Source organism: Halichoerus grypus, chromosome 8 (assembly GCF_964656455.1).
Source record: "Halichoerus grypus chromosome 8, mHalGry1.hap1.1, whole genome shotgun sequence".
Classification (NCBI taxonomy): Eukaryota; Metazoa; Chordata; class Mammalia; order Carnivora; family Phocidae; genus Halichoerus; species Halichoerus grypus.
In genome coordinates, this window is record NC_135719.1 from 106,768,123 (window position 1) to 106,782,838 (window position 14,716).

General features: G+C 36.7%; 1 protein-coding gene across 1 annotated transcript in view; it reads left to right on the forward strand.

Moving 5' to 3' along the window:
• Positions 1-14,535, forward strand: part of STYX (serine/threonine/tyrosine interacting protein) — a 40,516-nt gene extending 25,981 nt beyond the window's left edge. The window contains exons 10-11 of the mRNA XM_036098426.2: positions 8,641-8,734; positions 10,898-14,535. Of these exons, the coding sequence (XP_035954319.1) occupies positions 8,641-8,734; positions 10,898-10,971 (168 nt within the window). The 3' untranslated portion in view covers positions 10,972-14,535. The remainder of the gene's footprint in view (positions 1-8,640; positions 8,735-10,897) is intronic.
• The last annotated feature ends 181 nt before the right edge of the window (positions 14,536-14,716 follow it).

A 14,716-nucleotide genomic window follows, 5' to 3' on the forward strand; every position in this document is an offset into this window, starting at 1 on the left:
GACTGAGCCACCCAGGCGCCCCTTTTTAAGTTTATTTTAAGTAATCTCTGCACCCAACATGGGGCTCAAATTCACAACCCTGAGATCAAGAGTTGCATGCTCCTCCAACTGAGCCAGGCGAGTACCTCCTAATTTGATTTTTCTATTCAAATTTACATTTCTAGTTAAAGGTATTTTCCTTTTTGTTTTTTAAGTCTTTTCTTAAAAGCTGCCATTACTGTGAAAAAAGGGCTAAAGGCACCTTGTTAAATGTAAGATAAAATAATTGATGTTAGAGGAGTCCAGGATGGCAGAGGAGTAGGGGACCCTAGTTTCATCTGGTCCCAGGAATTCAGCTAGACAGCCATCAGATCATTCTGAACACCTGTGAACTCAACAGGAGATCTAAGAATAAAAGAATAGCTGCAACTTAAATAAATAAAAAATCTTCAAAAGGAGGGGGGCGCCTGGGTGGCTCAGTTGGTTAAGCGACCTTTTGGCTCAGGTCATGATCCTGGAGTCCCAGGATCGAGTCCCGCATCAGGCTCCCCACTCACAGGGAGTCTACTTCTCCCTCTGACCCTCCCCCCTCTCATGTGCTCTCTCTCTCTCTCATTCTCTCTCTTTCAAATAAATAAATAATCTTAAAAAAAAAAAGAATAGCTGCAACTCTGCACATAGAAAAGTGAGCACTTTCTGCAAGGTTGGAGGTAGGAGAAGTGAATCCAAGACGATATATGGGAAAATAAACCGTGGGGGGAGGGAGCCTCTCTAAGCCGGCTACAGGAAAGTGATATAGCAGCAAAGTGCAAATTCAGGACTTCTGGAAGTCTGCTCCGGTGGGGGGTAGGGGACATCCCAGCCTTAAAGGCACTCAAGGTGGCTAAGCGGGGGTGGAACCCTCGTTGGGACAGTGTGGTCTCAGAATCACAGGAAGACCAGGGGTGCCTGAGTGTGGCAGAGTTCCCAGGCATTGGAGCGGGGAAGCTGGCTACAATGAGCCCAGGAGTGGACTCTCAGCTGGGGTGTTGCCATAAACCACAAACTGCGGCACAGTTGGGCAGGGGCTCAGCAAGTGGCAGAACCGGCAAGACACCCCTTCCTCCCCCAGGAGGAATGGCACAATAGCGCACCACAGAAGTCTGCAGGGTTTGGATGCTGGAAATGGGTGGTGGTCTGAGATAGAAATGCTCAGTCACAGGCTGGGTGAACACAGAGTGTAGATGGAGACCAGGGAGACAGGAGTGATTGATGCTTTTCTCTGAGGGCTCATTGAGGAGTGGGGCCCCAAGCTTTCAGTTCTGGGGCCGGAAGTTTGGGAGGATCCCAAAAAACCACCCCAAAATTGCTAGAACTCATACAGGAATTCAGCGAAGTGGCAGGATATAAAATCAGTGCACAGAAATCAGTTGCATTTCTGTACACTAACAATGAGACAGAAGAAAGAGAAATTAAGGAGTTGATCCCGTTTACAATTGCCCCCAAAACCATGAGATACCTAGGAATAAACCTGACCAAAGAGGCAAAGAATCTGTACTCAGAAAACTGTTGAACACTTGTGAAAGAAATTGAGGAAGACACAAAGAAATGGAAACATGTTCCATGCTCATGGATTGGAAGAACAGGTATTGTTAAAATGTCTGTGCTACCTAGAGCAGTCTGCACATTCAGTGCAATCCCTATCAAAATACCATCAACTTTTTTCACAGAGCTGGAACAAATAATCCTAAAATTTGTATGGAACCAGAAAAGGCCCCAAATAGCCAAAAGAATGTTGAAAAAAACCAAAGCTGGTGGCATCACAATTCTAGACTTGAAGCTCTATTACAAAGCTGTAGTCATCATGACAGTATGGTACTGGCACAAAAACAGACAAATAGATGAATGGAACAGACTAGAGAACCCAGAAATGGACCCTCAACTCTATGGTCAACTAATCTTAAAGCAGGAAAGAATATCCAATGGAAAAAAGACAGTCTGTTCAACAATTGGTGTCGGGAAAATTGGACAGCCACATGCAGAAGAATGAAACTGGACCATTTCCTTACACCATACACAAAAATAGACTCAAAGTGGATGAAAGACCTCAGTGTGAGGCAGGAATTCATCCAAATCCTAGAGGAGAACACAGGCAGCAGCCTCTGACCTTGGCCACAGCAACTTCTTGCTAGATACATCTCCAAAGGCAAGGGAAACAAAAGCAAAAATGAACTATTGGGACTTCATCAAGATAAAAAGCTTTTGCACAGCAAAGGAAACAGTTGACAAAACCAAAGACAACTGACAGAATGGGAGAAGGTATTTGCAAATGACTTATCAAATAAAGGGCTAGTATCCAAAATCTATAAAGAACTTAACAAACTCAACACTCAAAGAACAAATAATCCAATCAAGAAATGGGCAGAAGACATGAACAGACATTTCTGCAAAGAAGACATCCAAATGGCCAATAGACATACAAAAAAATGCTCAATATCACTCAGCATCAGAGAAATACAGATCAAAACCACAATGAGATACCACCTCACACCACTCAGAATGGCTAAAATCAACAAGTCAGGAAATGACAGATGTTGGCAAGGATGCAGAGAAAGGGGAACCCTCCTGCACTGTTGGTGAGAATGCAAGCTGTTGCAGCCACTCTGGAAAACAGTATGGAGGTTCCCCAAAAAGTTGAAAGTAGAGCTACCCTATGACCCAGCAATTGCACTACTGGGTATTTACCCCAAAGAGACAAATGTAGTGATATGAAGGGGCACCTGCACCCCAGTGTTTATAACAGCAATGTCCACAGTTGCCAAACTATGGAAAGAGCCCAGATGTCCATCGACAGATGAATGGATAAAGAAGATGTGGTGTGTATTATATATACAATGGAATATTACACAGCCATCAAAAATTGAAATCTTTCCATTTGCAACAATGTGGCTGGAACTAGAGGGTATTATGCTAAGCGAAATAAGTCCCATCAGAGAAAGACAGTAATCATGATCTCACTGATATGTGGAATTTAAGAAACAAAACAGGATCATAGGGGAAGAGAGGGGAAAATAAAACAAGATGAAATCAGAGAGGGAGACAAACCATAAGAGACTCTCAATCATAGGAAACAAACACGTTTGCTGGGGTGGGGTGGAGGGAATGGGGTAACTGGGCGATGGACATTAAGGAGGGCATGTGATATAATTAGCACTGGGTATTTTATATAAGACTGATGAATCACTAATCTCTACCTCTTAAACCAGTAATACATTACATGTTAATTGAATTTAAATTTAAAAAATTTTTAAAAATTAAATGAAAATAAAAAGTAAATAAAACAATTGATAGAAATTTCTTCTATTTGATTAAATAGTATCTGATTAAACTAGTTCATTTTTTTCTAAGAAGGAATATCAGAGATTGAAGAATGTCCTCTGGCTGATTCTATCCAGTTATACGGGAATAAATCTCACATTGAGACATCAAGAGCATTACAAAATGGATTGTCTCAGGGGCATCTGGGTGGCTCAGTTGGTTAAGCATCTGCCTTTGGCTCAGGTCATGATCTTGGGGTCCTGTGATTGAGCCCCACATCAGGCTCCCTGCTCAGCGGGGAGTCTGCTTCTCCCTCTCCCTCGGTGCACCCCTCTCCCCCCACCCCCACCAGCTATTCATGCTCGCTCTCTCTCAAATAAAATCTTCAAAAAAAACTAACAAAATGGATTGTCTCAGTTACCAAACTTTAAATTTTACTTTTTTTTTCCATTCATTTAAAACAAACTGGTATTTCTTACTCTAGCATGTTTATGTAAAATGTTTCTTTTTATTTTTTTATAAAATACAAAACTATAAGTTTCTTTGCCTTTTAATCCTGTTGTGTAAAAACATTGTCTTTTAGAATTTATTTTTGTATTTGTAAAAGTAATATACACGTTAAAAAATTCAGCAATATATATACAAGTCTAACTGCATAATGTTTCTATATGAATATGTACAAATGTATATATGCATCACAACTTCGTATGATTTCTTATACATAAACGTTTTAGGTTGTTTCTAGCCTTTCATGATTATAAACAATATTGGGAGAAGTATACTGGTAGGTACATCTTTGTTTACATCTGAAATATACCTGTATGATAACATATATATATATATGGAATTGCTGGGTCAGAGGGATCTGAAATTTGATGTTACCATATAGTCTTTAAAAAGGCTGAAATAATGTAAACCACCAGGAAACGAGGAGTACCTGTTTCCTAGTAGTTCTGTTCAATGCCAATAGCCAAAAGTATTTTATTAGATTTTCTGATCATTGCCATCATGGTGGTAAAAGTGGCGACTCCTGTGGTTTGCCCATTCTTCTATCAGATTGTTGGTCTTTTTCCTCTTTGTTTTATAAGAGCTCTTTGTATATTATTAAGTAATCTGTCTTTAGCCAACTGATTTAAAATGCCATTTTTATTATATACCAAACTCTGATCTATACATGGGTCTATTTCTGGACTTTGTATTCTGTTCCATTGCTCTGCTTAATGCTGCAACTGTATTAAACAGTTTTAAATACTATGTTATTATATAAATAACTTAAGGTATAGCTTAAGATTTCCTCATTAATATTCTTTCTAGAATTTTCCTGGAAACTTCTTAACATTTACTTTTTGGTGTGAACTTTGCTGGAAAGAGCCCTATATTTTTTTAAGTTACTGCTAAGTTCACAGTTCAAAAAGAATTGACACCTTTACATTTTTAGTCTTCCTAAGAATATATTCCATTTATTCGCATCAATTTCTATTTCCTTTAGTGTTTTAAAGTTTTCTTTGTGTAGAACATATGTATTTCTTATGAAATTTACAGTATCCTGTATTCAACACGGTATACTCAGCACCATAGGCAGAATTTTACTACAAGAAGTTATTCCTCCTCCACTTAAAAGCCAGAGGCCTTATTTATTATAATGGCTTATAAATCCCTACATGTGTAGTCCCTTACCTCTCAAGTTATAATCTACAATCCCATCTGCTTACTATGTATGTTCTAGTCACACTGACCTCATAATTCCTTGAAAATACTATGCATGTTCTCATTTCAAGGCACCTGCTCTTACCTCCCCACACCTAGAATGCTTTTCCCCAAATATCTGCTTGGCTTGTTTCCTTAATTTTCTTTTGACTACATTATTGCAGTTGCTTTCTAACAAGTATACTTGCTTCTGCCCTTACCCCCAAATCCCTACAAGTCAAAAGAAAATGTTAGTTTGGACCAAAATGGTAGTAGGGGAGAGGTGAGAAGAGATCACATTTTGGATTTATTTGACTGTATAGCTGACAGGATTTGCTGATGGATTGGATGTGAAGAGAGGAGATTAGGATGGATCTAAGCCTTTATGGAAGATATGGAAGAAACTGCATGAAAAGGTTTGAAGGGAGTAAAATCGAGTTCAGTTTTGGTCATCTTAAGGTTGAGAGGGCCGTTGGACAATAGGCAGTTATATAAAGTCCAGAGTTCATGGGAAAGAACCATGTATCTAAGGAGTATCAGTATATAGGTGCTATTGAAAGCCCTGAGACTAGGTGAGATCACTAGGGGAGTGCAGATAGAGAATAATTTCCAAAACAGATCCTAATGCACTCCAACATGTAGAGGGTTGGGAGATGAGGAATTAGTAGAAGAGATTGAAAAGAATGGCCACTGACATAGGAAGAAAATCAGGGTGGCTTGTTGTTTGGGAAGTCAAGTGAAGAAAGTGTTTGAAGAAGTAGGGAATGGGCTCACCTGGGTGGCTAATTTGGTAAAGCACCCAGCTCTTGATTTCGGCTCAGGTCATGATCTCATGGGTCATGAGATTGAGCCCTACACTCAGTGGGGAGTCTGCTTGAGATTCTCTCCCTCTCCCTGCCCTCTTCTCTCTCTCTCAAAATAAATACATAAATCTTAAAAAAGTGGGGAATGATTCACTGTATCAAAAGCTGATAATAGGTTAAATAAGATAAGGGCTGAGAATTGACATTAGGTTAGGAACATGAGGTCATTGGTGGCCTTGACAACAGGTTTTGTGGATGGGGGAGGATAAACATAATTGTTCAGAGTTCAGGAGAAAATGGGAAGAGAGGAATGTAGGTAGCAAGAATAGATAATTTTAGGAATTATACTTTGAAGGGGAAAACGACAGTAGCTAGAGGGGAAGCTAGGGTTATTAAGGAGGATTTTGTTTGTTTTCTAAAATGATAGGAAGTGTAGCATATTTGCAGTTTGAAGCAGTCGAGGAGAAAAGAGAAAATTGGTATTATGCCAGAATTAGTATGGTCTGTTCTCTTTGTTGATTCTATTATATTCATTCATTTCTGTGGTTTTATTTTTTTCTCTCCCATTGAGCTCTAATAGTTCGAATGTCATCTGTTTCATTGTTACATTTCTTCCGTGAGTCCTTTTATTTCTTCTTTGAACTCAATCTCAGAAATGCCATACTCATTGGGCACCTGGCTAGCTCAGTCAGTTAAGTGTCTGCCTTCGGCTCAGGTCATGATGTCAGGGTCCTGGGATCCCCACATCAGGCTCCCTGCTCAGTGGGGAATCAACTTCTCTCTCTACCCTTTCCCCCTGCTCGTGCTTTCTCTCTCTCACTCTCTCAAATAAATAAACCTTAAAAGAAATGCCATACTCATTGATTTCATGGGGAATTAATCATTTTCATCTGCTTCATGGTGCAGTCTTGACACTGTTCTTAATGTGACTTTGGGTTATAAAGTTGCTTTTTTCCCCCTTGTGACATCTTTACGCTAAAACTACTACAGTGGTTCCTTTATGATTATTGGTCATCTTTGAACTGGAAGTATTCTTGGAACAGATATTTGCCCAACAATAAAATTGTGGGAGAGGAACCTGGATAGTGGTTGGGGAAGGCAGACAGCTTAAATTTTCCTACTTGTTCTGGAAATCTTTCTCACCACTTTTCTCTGGTGGGTTAACTTGATGAGTAAGCAGAGCCTCTTATGTCACAGGTTTTTCTTGTTTGTATTGATAAACACAGCATGCACATTAAAACCACCCAGGGGAACCTAACCTAAACCAATTAAATGACAATCACTGGGGGTGAGACTTGAGCATATATGTATTTTAAAACTCCTCAGGTGATCCTCAGGTATAGCCAGGCTTGAGAATTACTGGTTTCGTTTTTATTTTTAGCTAAGATCAGATACTTGGCTACATACATGTACCCTGCTTCTTGCAAAAACGGCATGTGTGGGCATTCACATTTTCCTTAATATGCCCTACCTCATCCCCACAGCCCACTCATATTTCCTATAATACTGTGCAAGGGCTTGTTAGATTTATCTTAGATCCACCATCTTTTTTTGGAGCACTTTGAAATGTATCCATTCTGCCTAATTTCTGCAATCAGGCATCTTGTATGCCTACCTTGGTCTGGTTCCATTTAAAAATAAATGTAATACACATACAGAAAAGGCATAAAATGTAAACAAACATCCATGTAACCACCATCAGGTCAAGAAATTGAACATATGCCAGGATCCCAAAAGCCCTTGTGTTACCCCTTCCTAACCACAAACACTCTTTCTCCTTTTGTAAAGGTAACCACTATTTTGACCAATTTGTAATCAGTTCTTTTCATTCTCTTATTCAGGGTTATGGATGTTTCCTACTTTCATCAGATAAGGAGTTCTCTATTTTTTGTTTTCAGAAAGGAGAGAGGGATAGGAATGCCTTTATTCTTCCATCTTTGGAAGTAGAGGACTATTAATTTTTTTTTTTAAGATTTTATTTATTTATTTGACAGAGAGAGACACAGCAAGAGAGGGAACACAAGCAGGGGGAGTGGGAGAGGGAGAAGCAGGCTTCCGTGGAGCAGGGAGCCTGACGCGGGGCTCGATCCCAGGACCCTGGGATCATGACCTGAGCCGAAGGCAGACGCTTAACAACTGAGCCACCCACGCACCCCAAGGACGATTAATTTTAAGGAATTAGAAAACCAAATATATATTTGAATCCATTAAATGCTTTATATTACTCTCATTTTAAAAATATTTTCAACTGTATAACATTTTATCTTCACTGAATTTTATTTCATTTTATTCTTACAATTATTTTATGAGCATTTTTGGGTTTTTGGGGGGTGTGTGTGTGTGTGTGTTTTAACAGAGGAAATTAGAGATCATATAACTAACACCCCAGCGGCAGAGAACAGATACTGCCTGACTAGCAGTTCAGTGTATGATACCCTAGTGCAAGCTGTTAAACTGACTTGATTTATAGTTTCTTCAATAAATGTGAAAGTATGAGATAGGAATTTTATTTTTTTAAGAGATAGGAATTTTTAACTTGCATTTCTCCTTTTAAAAAATATTTAATTATTTATTTGAGAGAGAAAGGAGTGAGTGGGGAGAGTGGCAGAGGGGGAAGGAGAGGGACAGGCAGACTCTGTACTGATGCCAGGCTCCATCTCACAACCCTGAGATCATGACCTGAACTGAAACTAAGTCAGCCACTTAACAGAATGAGCCACCCAACCCAGGTGCCCCTAAACTTGCATTTCTCTTACAACAGTATGGCACCAGATATTTCAGTATAAACTAAGAATACCGATAATATACGCATTAATCACTCTTTTGGGTACCCAAGAATCTAAATGTATATTCACGTTAATTAAATATTTTTTAGGAATATGAAGCCATCTACCTAGCAAAATTAACAATACAGATGATGTCACCACTCCAGATAGAAAGGTCATTATCTGTTCATTCTGGACCCACAGGTAAGGATTTTTTGTCATTTTGGAGAAGGTTGGGGAGAAAGATGATGATATAAAAGGTAGAAAGCATCTTTTGCTCTTTACAAGTTATACTGAACAATTTAAATTGTTTAGAAAACTTTGGGTAGACTATTGAATTTCACACAAGATAACTGCAAATTAATTTTATAAAGAATACATGTATATTATATTGAGCTTCTGCTGTGTGTACACCACTGTCCCTGGTTAATAGAATATATTAGCTCGAAGATCAAACTTCTGCTTGGTTTAGTTTAAGTCTTTAAGTAGTATAACTGCTGTAAAGATTAAAATAAGGGATCTGGAGAAGGGGCTCTAAGTATATTCAGGCGATCTTAATAAAAATAAAAGGTGGTTAATAAATAAAAGCATATTTCAAATTAAGTACGGTGACTAACGTGAGCTACTCATTTTTCTCTTGTCATCAGTATTTCAATCCCTTCTCCCTTTCTTCCTTATGTCAGAGTACTCCCTCCCCTATTTTCAAAGTTAGTGATCCAAGCATGCGCTCAAAATCTTTTTTTTTTTTTTTAAAGATTTTATTTATTTATTTGACAGAGAGATAGAGAGAACACAAGTAGGCAGAGAAGCAGGCAGAGGGAGAGGGAGAAGCAGGCACCCCGCAGAGCAGGGAGCCCGATGCGGGGCTCGATCCCAGGACCCTGGGATCATGACCTGAGCCGAAGGCAGCCGCTTAACCGACTGAGCCACCCAGGCGCCCCAGCGCTCAAAATCTTTTAACTTCTATCTTCCTTTTCTAAGACGTTGCTACCCTTGTTTGTCTCTTTTTTTTTTACTGAGTCTCGTTCTATTTCAGGTCCATATTGGCCTCCTATCCAAACTCTTACTTGGTCTGTTCTAAACATTGTGGCCAGATCTATTTTCACAAAAGATAGTTCTGATGTATTTTTTCCTGTACAGAATCCTTCATTGGTTTAATTCCTAGAAGACATAGAGCGTCATAGTATAAGTAAGGTGTTTCTGATCTTGGTATCTCGCAGTGTTCCTCTTTATATCGGCACTCCAGAAAACTGAACTAATGGTTTCATTTGTGTTTTTTCTCCACCAAGAATGCATAACATTCAGTGTTTCTACCCTTAAAAACTTAGTTTACATGGTTCAAGAGAAATGAAGATTAACTTAATCTTCCTCCAATCCCTAGTTATTTGAAACTCCTATAGAACTTTATTTGTACCTCCTCACTTTCTGCTTTGCATTAGTTAGTTATGTCTCATACCTCTAGGTACGGCACTTAATCTGAAATTCAGCTATAGCCTGTATTTAGCTTTATGGCTAGCATATTTTCTGCTTTATTCCATTGTCTTGATACTATCTTTATATCCTTATTTTATTAATCTTACAGTGAAACGTTAGTTTCATGTTAGAATCCACTCTCTAAATTAACATTACCATGATCTAGCACAACCTTTTGGGCATAACTTTAAGCCTGTGCCATTGTTAGGCAGATAACACAGCAGACCCTTTACCAGTTTAATTGTTCCCCTAAAGTTTTCCTCCACTGAGACTCAAATTTTTTTATTGTAACTGTTGGTCATGTAGTGATAGCTTTGATTCAGTGTGAGAAATTTCTGTACTAGCAGACTCTGATGTAAAGAGTAGATAAAATCTCCTCTTTATCTCTTGCATACCATCTTTTCTCCCAGCTCTAGACTTCTTGGTAATAAAACCACAGCTTCAGTGGAAAAATATTTTTGGCAGTGTCTATGAAAGCAAAAAGATAATTATATCTACAAAATAAAATTGTACAAATATAAAATTAATCTCTTAAATTTTATGTTCTAGGTCATAGGTTTATGGTAGCTAAAGAACAAACTTGGTAACCAAACATTTAGGTACCATAATCTCTTTAACAATTCTATTTTCAAACTGTTTTAAAAGTGATTGTTATTTGTAATACCTAAGACATAGTTAATTCTCAAGAGGAGAAATGTATCTTGTTATGAAGATAAAAGTTCGGTAATTTATATCAAAAGAATTTACTAACATTTTACTAAAAATTCAGTCATGGAATTCTCATAGTGCATATACATAGTAATGCTTTATGAAAATGAAGTTTTACTAGCTCTAACATTCTAACAAATGAGTTTAAGTTCCCATTATGTGTTATATTTGTGCAATAATTTTTAGGCAGTTTGAAGAGAACACATGAAGAAGAAGATGATTTTGGAAACATGCAAGTGGCAGCTGCACAGAATGGCTGACTCGAGCAACATTAGAGAGCATGTGAATTTCTATTTGGGAAGGAGAAGATACTAGAGACAATAATAATGTAAAATGGTAAAAACACAAGTCATATTTTTTTTTTTTTTTTAATTATATGTTGCTTCCAGGCGTGTTTCTCTGCAACTTGTTGAGCAACATTTTAAGATGTTGGACTTCTGCAATAGATGGCACTGATGGTTTTACTCCTTTCTTCTTTTTCTTTTCTTTTCTTTTTTTTTACACTTTACAGTTTTATTATAAACCAAGAATTTTGGACTTGCAAAGAGGTATTATTGCAATAATGCACTTTTCATACTTGAAATTTATTTGTATGATATAAAGTTATTACTTTAAACAAAATGCAAGTTAGGGGGGATTTGTTTATAAAATCTGGGTAATTTATAACGAGAATTTCCTAAAGTTTGCTAAAAATTCATTTTGTGTTCTATATATTACATTTTAAAAATAATTTTACAGTTCACTTTTATGATGGAACCTCTTATGGAAACATTAACAAATGCAGGAATCTGCCACATTTCTGTTTTAGTGTAATTCAGTAGCTTCATTACCCTTTTATTTTTTTAAACTTAATACCTTATTATCTTTGAATCATGACATAAGCTAACTCTTCTTACTTTAACATGATCCAAGTATTGCTTCCATTCCTGTTATCTTCCTAATTTGTTTATTCTATAGAAAAAAAAGTTTAATGAACAAAAGGAAGATATTTTGCTTGGTAATACCAGATACTAAAAACAAGGAGTTTTAGACTTTTGAGTCACTTTCCTTTTTTCTTTAAAAGCCAAATGTTGTGTTTGTTCTTTTTAGAGTTTGTTTAGCCCATTTTTTCTTTGTCTAAAATAGTTCTAAGTAGAATAACCAGTGTAGCACTATTTTTTTCTAAATGAAGCCCAAAAAAGAAAAGTGCCTTGCATCAATAAAAAAATTAAAAAATAAATCTCACGACCTTTAAATTAGTATGTAGAACAGTACAAAGTTTTAAACATTTTTCTGTAATTTTTCTTTTTAACTATAAATTAGTTAAAACAGTCTGAGCTTTAAAGAAACCTCAGTAAATTATTTGGAATATGGAACATTTACTCCTTCATTTTATGTTGTCTTAATGATTCTGTGAGGTTGTTCTGGCTCAGCAGCTTTTCTTTGAAGATGCATTTATTGGGGAAAGTGGTTTGTGGAAACTTCACTGTATTTAAAATTAGTGTTTTAATTCTTTACATTGAGTTAATCCAAATTTCCCCCATAATTTGCATTAGCAAAGTCACTTTATGGATCCTTAATTCTCCATATTTTTATTTATAAAGATTGTTCTAAGAAAAACATTTTTGCTATTTTAAGTATGCCATGAGGAAGGAGAGGAGTGTTTTTAACTTTTTATAGTTGATTTAGGGTAGCACAAACAAAACTCGTTTATATCTCACTTTTCTCAGTCCTCTCTTGAGGTGCTTTACTGATGGGAATGATTTCCATACGTTCCCTTGGTACCAGTAGGTACTATGCAAGATAACCCATTACACCAAGTTACTTCTTTGCTTTCCTGCCTGCAGTGTAAGATAATACAGTAAGTGCTTTTTTTTATCCAGCATAACAGGAGAGTGGAAATTAAAATTGCTTTATTAAGAGTTCATTCCTGTTGACCCAGATGGTATTCCTCTTCTGATCCCTTCACCTATTTACTACCCTGAAAACAGCCTATTAATCCCATTGTGGTCTTGTATTCTGTTGTGTGATTAGGTCATTTGGCGTGGTAGTCTATAGTAGAGTCAAGATTTGCATTGTGTTCAGAAATTCCAGTTGGCAGATAACACAGCTTTCCTGTATTTGGATCACTACATAGGTCAGCAGAGATCTCTCTTGCAGTCTAATAATCTATGATGCTTTGTTCGGCAGAAACTCTGCTTAAAAGAATCTTCATTATAGTACATTTAGGTTTTAAAATGAGGGAGTTAAGATTTTTTAAAATTAGTTTCTTAAATACACATATCCTCTCTAGTAGTTAGGCCAAAAATACAGATTTGGTCATTTACTAATTTAAAGCTGGTAAGTTTCCACTTTTTCTAACCACTGTAATTTTTATGTTGTCACTAAAGTGCCTGCCCAGCACTGTATATTAAAGACTGTCTCTTGAACACTAGGAAAAGGGACTATCATCTTCTTGAGTACAGTACTAATGGGGACAAAACATGAAGTTTATTTTTTCTTTCATGTACAAACACCCCAAGTTTGTTTTACCTTGGATCCATTCTTCGACCTAATGTTCAACCACTTCTGGTAGTTCTTCTAGTCTTTCTTCTGTTTGGTTCCATTTTTGGAATTCCTTTATTTCTACGGATGTTTTGTGATAGTTACCTATAATACATTTAACCAATCATGATTTATTTTCTGAATTTGAATAATGTATGAGTGATATAGCATCCAATTTTAAATACATAATCTGGGCAAGGATTTAAACTGAAATTGCAGCAAAACAGGAAAACTGCTTTACTGTCCCACTTTAAAAAGTATGAAACAAATATTGAAAATATTCAAACTGGAATGGCAGTATTCTTACCTTCTAATTTTAATTAGTTCATGTTAATTTCTTATCCATTGGGTGCTTAAACAGCGGTTAAACCTTTATTTGTCTCTGTGGTGGAAATGTTAAACCGGGATAGCTTTTGCTACCAACTCTCAACTGTTTAACTTTTAAAGCAGAATATTTGTTTTGTGGGGGGAGTTTGTGCTTCATCTGAGTTTAGAAGTAATGTCAGAAAATGTTAAGCATGTCATTTTTAAGAAAATATAAGGTTTCTAATTGTCTTATTACCATGGTAATTCAAGTGAATTAGAAGTATTTAACTGCAATCTTGAATTATAAAGTTGGGATGCATATATATATGTATGTATGTATGTATGTATGTATGTGTGTGTGTATACACACACACACACACACATCGGGATCTCAACTTGATGTAAAGTAAATGAGCAGTTACCTGGCGGATTTTTTTTTAATAACTGGCTTAATCCATAATTCCATAACAAACTTAGCTTCACTTCAGTATTTACTTTATCTTTGTCCATTCAACAATGCTCCAATATGGAAATGATAGGAAATAGCTGAGAATTACTAAAGGATTTTATTTTAATTAATTAGAAAGTTTCTAGGATCTTTGAATGCTGGATTTTTTTTTGTCTTACCCATCCATGGCAGCTAAAAAAAAAAAAAATCAAAATATTCAGGTTTACATGTTAGCTCTCTCATAGGGAGTTGCCATACCTCACAGTTCAAAGTGTATTCTATAGATCAGTAACATTATACTGACATGTAATTGCAATTTACTATGCAGCAAAATGATTCAAGAAAAATAACCTACAATGTCTATTTACCTTTGTATAGGCAATTGCTTAAGTTACTCTGCTTTTAACATTTGTACTTGGATAAAATGCTTATGTATGTATAGGAATGTCACAGTGCAAGATGCTGCTAGCCCAGGCACAAAGTATTAAAATTATTTTGTGAAGACTGGTGGTTGTATTAAAACTGTTGTGCCATTATACCTCAAAAAGATTGAAATGCTCATTTATACTGTTTATGCCTCAGAACTTCTTTAGATTATTGTCTTTTAGATAAAAGTAACCCAGGATGAATGAACATTGGACGTTGAGAAGCACTTAAGAGTATCTTCCAAAACTTTGTGGTCACACACACAAAAATACTATGATCAGTAATCCAGGCGAGGCCTGAAT